The sequence below is a fragment of the Atta colombica genome, unplaced genomic scaffold (genome assembly GCF_001594045.1).
Source record: "Atta colombica isolate Treedump-2 unplaced genomic scaffold, Acol1.0 scaffold27, whole genome shotgun sequence".
NCBI lineage: Eukaryota > Metazoa > Arthropoda > Insecta > Hymenoptera > Formicidae > Atta > Atta colombica.
The window spans coordinates 2,208,414-2,213,824 of record NW_017259370.1 but is presented as its reverse complement, the minus strand read 5'-3'; the positions used below and the strand labels follow the sequence as shown (position 1 = coordinate 2,213,824).

The 5,411-nt window shown below is 31.9% G+C and overlaps 1 protein-coding gene across 1 annotated transcript in view; it reads right to left on the bottom strand.

Moving 5' to 3' along the window:
• Nucleotides 1-120: 120 nt before the first annotated feature.
• LOC108689562 (fasciculation and elongation protein zeta-2) overlaps nucleotides 121-5,411 on the bottom strand; it is a 13,279-nt gene continuing 7,988 nt past the window's right edge. Inside the window, exons 3-9 of the mRNA XM_018196387.1 lie at nucleotides 2,241-2,363; nucleotides 1,898-2,054; nucleotides 1,714-1,822; nucleotides 1,336-1,598; nucleotides 1,090-1,165; nucleotides 964-1,029; nucleotides 121-838 (exon numbers count right to left, since the gene is read on the bottom strand). Coding sequence (XP_018051876.1) covers nucleotides 822-838; nucleotides 964-1,029; nucleotides 1,090-1,165; nucleotides 1,336-1,598; nucleotides 1,714-1,822; nucleotides 1,898-2,054; nucleotides 2,241-2,363 — 811 coding nt within the window. The 3' untranslated portion in view covers nucleotides 121-821. The remainder of the gene's footprint in view (nucleotides 839-963; nucleotides 1,030-1,089; nucleotides 1,166-1,335; nucleotides 1,599-1,713; nucleotides 1,823-1,897; nucleotides 2,055-2,240; nucleotides 2,364-5,411) is intronic.

Sequence of the window (5,411 nt, the reverse complement as noted above, 5' to 3'; positions counted from 1 at the left end):
TATATATATATACATGAAATTCTGAAATATGTTAATAATTAAAAAAAAAAATCACGATAGAGGAATCAAGGACACAAGTGATGATGCAATTGAGTTAACAAAAATTATATCTGAGAGCAATGAGGTCGTTTAATTTATTTTTTTTTTGTTACTTTAACAAACACAGTGTTCCGAGCTTTTGCGCGTTGCGTGAGAACAATTACATTATCGAATGATGAGGCAAGTGATTTAACTGACCGTCACTGCAATATTTTCACTCTTTGAGCTGATATATATTGATGAATGGAGTATCTCTAGATACTAGCTAGCGTTACAACAATGTACACTAATTCGAATTCCTTAAATAGAAATCGATCTACACAAGTAGCATTTTGTAAGATCCTACATAAGGAGCTCTGTGCTGACTTTGCAATGACTCTGCATAAAAGCTTTCCCTCGGGATTCTTATGTACAAGAAAAAATATACAAAAAACTGAATTGATATGAGTCATGGTACAATATAAATATGAAAACTGTCCGAAAACGACGTACGATTTACGCGAGTCAATAATATATGTTATACGAGTTATTAAAAATATATACTTATGATATCTTAAGCAAGTAATATACAAGTAATATCGTAATGTATAAATTAAGACTAGATAGAATATCGGAGACCTTATCTACTTCTACAGCCAATATAATAATCGAGTGTGTGACTGAAGTATAACTTATAAACTAATTACGCAATAATATGCGGCACAATAACGGCTGAAAGCGTACTGGCAAGAAGAAGAGAGCACATATTTTGTTGACATTTCATTTTTTTCACATATTTTGCCTTAAGTCGGGCATAACACTGAAATCGGAATAGCAATTTTGTAAGTACTTTTCAAAAATGCTTCATGATTTATAATGTTCGAGTTGAAAAATTGTTAATGTTTGCAATAGGATTTAGTAAAATTGAATTGAAAATCTAATTACCTTTGAGTATATAATCTGTTAGTAAAGTGGGTACTGTCGGGCTATCCTCACTAATGGCCTTTAATACTGCAAATGAACATACATTGATATGTGTAGTTAGATACAAAATTATAATTAAATACTTACTTTTGATAAGTACTTGCAAGGCTTGATTGTCTGGCGGACCACTGTCTGTATGATATGGAATAACGGTCGTCAGGTACTGTAATAAAAATGAAAATTTCCATTTTCTCTAAATTGTACAACTAAATTACTGAAAACTTTTTAAATTAAAGATTTAATTTTCTATAAAAGAGTATTCGTAATTTAACGGTTAATAGATGAATGCGTAAAATGTTTACTATGTAAGTGCAATTCTATACAGTGGTATACCTTCGGCTCCTGCAAAGATCTATGTTGTGGTAATGGACTAGTACCATTCTGCATTTGATTTCTTTTCTTTGTAACATGATGTTGCCTACGTCGATTTTGCACAGCTAACAGTAAAGAGATAAACTGGTTTTTGAGTTCCTTTTCATATTCTAATTCGTCTCGAAGCGCAAGCTCGGCGATCAGTGTTTCGCTTAAAGCCGCAACTAAGGATTCCATTTCTCCAAGAAGTTCAGTCAGTTGGCTGGAGGAAAGTTGCTTTAATTCTAAAAATACATTCAATGCTTTATATTTTTATTTTAGAAATTAATTGATTTTCTATTCTATATCATTATATTTAATATAAATACTTTTATGTCATATAATTATTTCAAAACATACTTTTTTCATGAAGTGGTGATCCAAGTACTTCTCTACTTCTTTCCAAAGCTTCATCACTGTCCAATAAAGAACCCTCTGAATCTGGTGATCTTTCCATTGACGGACTTTCCTACGGTGGCAAAATCATTAATCACTTTAGTCATTATTACATCAGCAAGAATATTTGATTGTGTCAAGGTTATACCTGCATTATGTCATCTATCTCGCGAAGAACTTCCTCTGCAGTCTTCAGCGGCTCTTCCGGACTGTGAGTATCGGTACTGCTGGATAAGATTAAAGCATGCATGTCCAAATCTGTAGCAACTGCCTCGTCTTCGCTACTTAAATCTTCCAATTCGGGTCTACAGAAAAAACGAAAATATTGAAACGAAAGTACGAATTTACGAACATTAGAGCTGATATGAGGAAGCAAAAAGCGAAATCAGAAAATTTGTTTTTAAAAATGTGTAATCGCTACAAAGTAAACTTTCCACGAATAATTATACTTGTGACAAATAATTAAATGTGCAAAAAACAAATGTATCTACCTTTCCATCGAAGTAGGTGCTTCGTTCAAATTCAAAGCGGGCATATGCATTTTCCGCGCGTAAGATTTGCTCCAGTCGATGGGTAATATATTCCCGAAAGTTCCGGTGATCGTCCACCACATCCTGCAAAAATACAATATTGAACATATATTGTTATTAACACGCAAGGAATCTTTTGGCGTTTCCTAAAGGCAATTGTTTGCTTGATCTTAGCAATCGCTTATATTAAAGGCTTATATCATTTAATATACGTAAATAGATATGGAATCTTCACAGATGACTCATATCGTTTAATTCACAGTATTCTCTAGTCGAGGAAATTAATGTACTTTAAATGTACTTATGTGTCATCGACTTTTATCGCTCAACTGCTGAATGTTTCATTTAGAATTACTACCATCTTCCTCTGTTTTATTTTAATTTTTATTTGAAAAATTCTGAAGCATATAATTGATTTTTTGTAACAAGTCTATAAAATTTTCTTGAATGTATAAGATGGAATTATTTTATAGCTTAACTTCAAAATTACATAAATAATCGAAAATACATAATGGTATTAATTATTTTATTAATACCAAGAGATAATGAGATATTTCAAAATACTTTTTTAAATCTTTATTTTATTTTATTTTTCCTCCTTTCACAATTTTTTTATTCTAATAGATAAATATTTTTTGCCAAGCGCTTTTGTATAAATAGAGCAGACTAAATTGAGTCGAAAAGTCTTCTATCATTTTGCAATTTTCGTTAATAGTTAACAAGATATTAATTATTAAAAATTGCTAAATATTAGTTTTCAATAATTTTTATTCAAATCAACTTTACAGAAAAACAGCAAGAAAAAAATTGCTTATTTTCTTCTTATAAAATTCTAAAAATTTCTTCAGAATCTTTAAATACCGCACTTTCTCATGTTAGTAACAATAGTTGTCAATAAGAAAAGTACTAAAAGATTAATAAAAAATTCTTAAAGTTCTATAAGAAGAAAATAAACAATTTTTATCTCTTGCTTTTTTTTTTAAGTTAATAGTATTTGAGTAAAAAATTATTGAAGACCAATATTCGATTTCGCAATTTTTAACTAATATCATTAACTATTACGAAAATTACAAAATGATAGAGGATTTTTCGACTCAGTTTAGTCTCCCCTATTTAGACAAAACGCTTAGCAAAAAATTGCGGGACCTCCTGTATTTTCTAATTTCTCTTTTTTTCTCTTTTTGCATATATACAATGGATAAAGAATGTTTGCTCATAGAGATGTCATAACAATTTCCGGTCTATCTAAAGGTTAATGAGGACGTATGATAGAAATGTCGTGTAATTTTAACGTGAAGAACATGATTTACGAGATATTACAAGAGCATGACGTGTAATGCGCGATCAATAAATGCAGATGTTCCAATGATATAATGCCATGATGTTATCTATTATATATTGAGTCGTGCTAATGTATATTGTTCTACAATATAGAAACACGCATTTAGAACGTTCTATGTATAGTTGTCGTCAGAGACAGGTTTCTCATTCAGGAGGAGTCTTCGTTTTTTTAATATCGCGCCTGTTTATATTATTAATATCCGTGTGCATTCCCATTAGGATACATTTGGAACACTCTCTATGGTGATGAGAGCGATAGACTTTCTAGGACGCCGCGTGAATCATTGCAGGCTGTGGGCGTTTCCTGCGTTACGCATTGTACGTGTACGCACTGCATAGATAAGACATTTAATCAAGTGCAAACAAAACGTAAGTCAACGATGTTATGTTGTTTTAAAGGAAGTAATTTTTCATGCGAAGAATGACCAGAGCGAAGAATCTTCGCAGCGCGAATTTGAGAACAATGTGTCTCGTGGGAGCCGAGCAGCAAAAACGACATTTAGAGACTTGTAATATCCTGAGGAACTGAAATATCAATTGATCATTAACTTCCTTTACTGCTTCTCCTTCAAATGTCCTCTCGCAGTTGATAGGCGACAGAAACCATGTATTTTAAAAGTCGTCTAAAACTCTATCTCTTTCTTAAAATATCTCTCAATTCCGCTAAATATTCGCGTTTTTCGAATCTTCCTTGTACTTTCTCCAAATGTTAAATAGACAGTCGACAGAAAGATTACAATTTCTTATTTTTCTATTAACCAATATTTCTCAGAAAGTTCAAATCAATTTTTACTTACATATGAATTCTTTAGACTCAAATATAAAAATAGTAAAATATATAAATTAAAAACTTCTAATTTTTGTTTAAAAAAATGATATAAAGAAATATTTTAAGCAAGTCATTAAAATCTGTATTTATATTGGGAATATTAGATATTTCGATATTTATTTTGTTCAAAATTCGCATGTGTCTGTAGATATGTATTTATTATGTGTAGAAAAAGAAAAAAAAACGGTAGTAAATGATGGATATCAAAGAATCAACGCATTGATCGACCATTTGATGCCGTAGGTTAATAAATCGAGGTCAACCCAGTCCACTTGAGTCCCTGATTAATGTAAAGTGGCTTTATCTCCAGTGTGCACGTTGTTCATATCGAAAAGGCCAGACATTTTTATACCGCACGATACGTACGAAGTCAAGCTAATTTTTAATCTTTAAACGTTCGCAAAAATCACAGTGAATAAGAAATAAGGATAAAAGGAAACTGAGTGATGTAAAATTAGCTTAATCTCGAAAAATGGAGATTTTGCAATTTTGCACAAATAGCTCTTATCAGTTCTTCTAAATTCGCTTGCTTCTTACAAAATTCTTACAAAAACATGAGAGAGAGAGAGAGAGAGAATATTTAAAAAATTATAGATTCTTTTTTTAATTAAAATCAGATAAATTTTCACACACACGCACGCACACACACGCACACACACACACACACACACACACACACACACACACACACACACACACACACACACACACAGAGCCTTCGCATATAAATTTATCCCCGTAACACCCCGTAAATGTGATTGCTGCTATCTGAGGCGCGTGCGCGCCGATATTGACGTTCGCCCTCTGTTTGGAGGGTGGTGTAGCTCGATACGAACGAAGGAGCAAAACAGAGATTAAATTTTCATGTCATGCGTTTTCATCAATATCAAAACACTTATGAAACGAAATGATCAGTTAAGGAAGTAACTCCAAATTTCTGTCTATCGAATCAGAAATCTGAC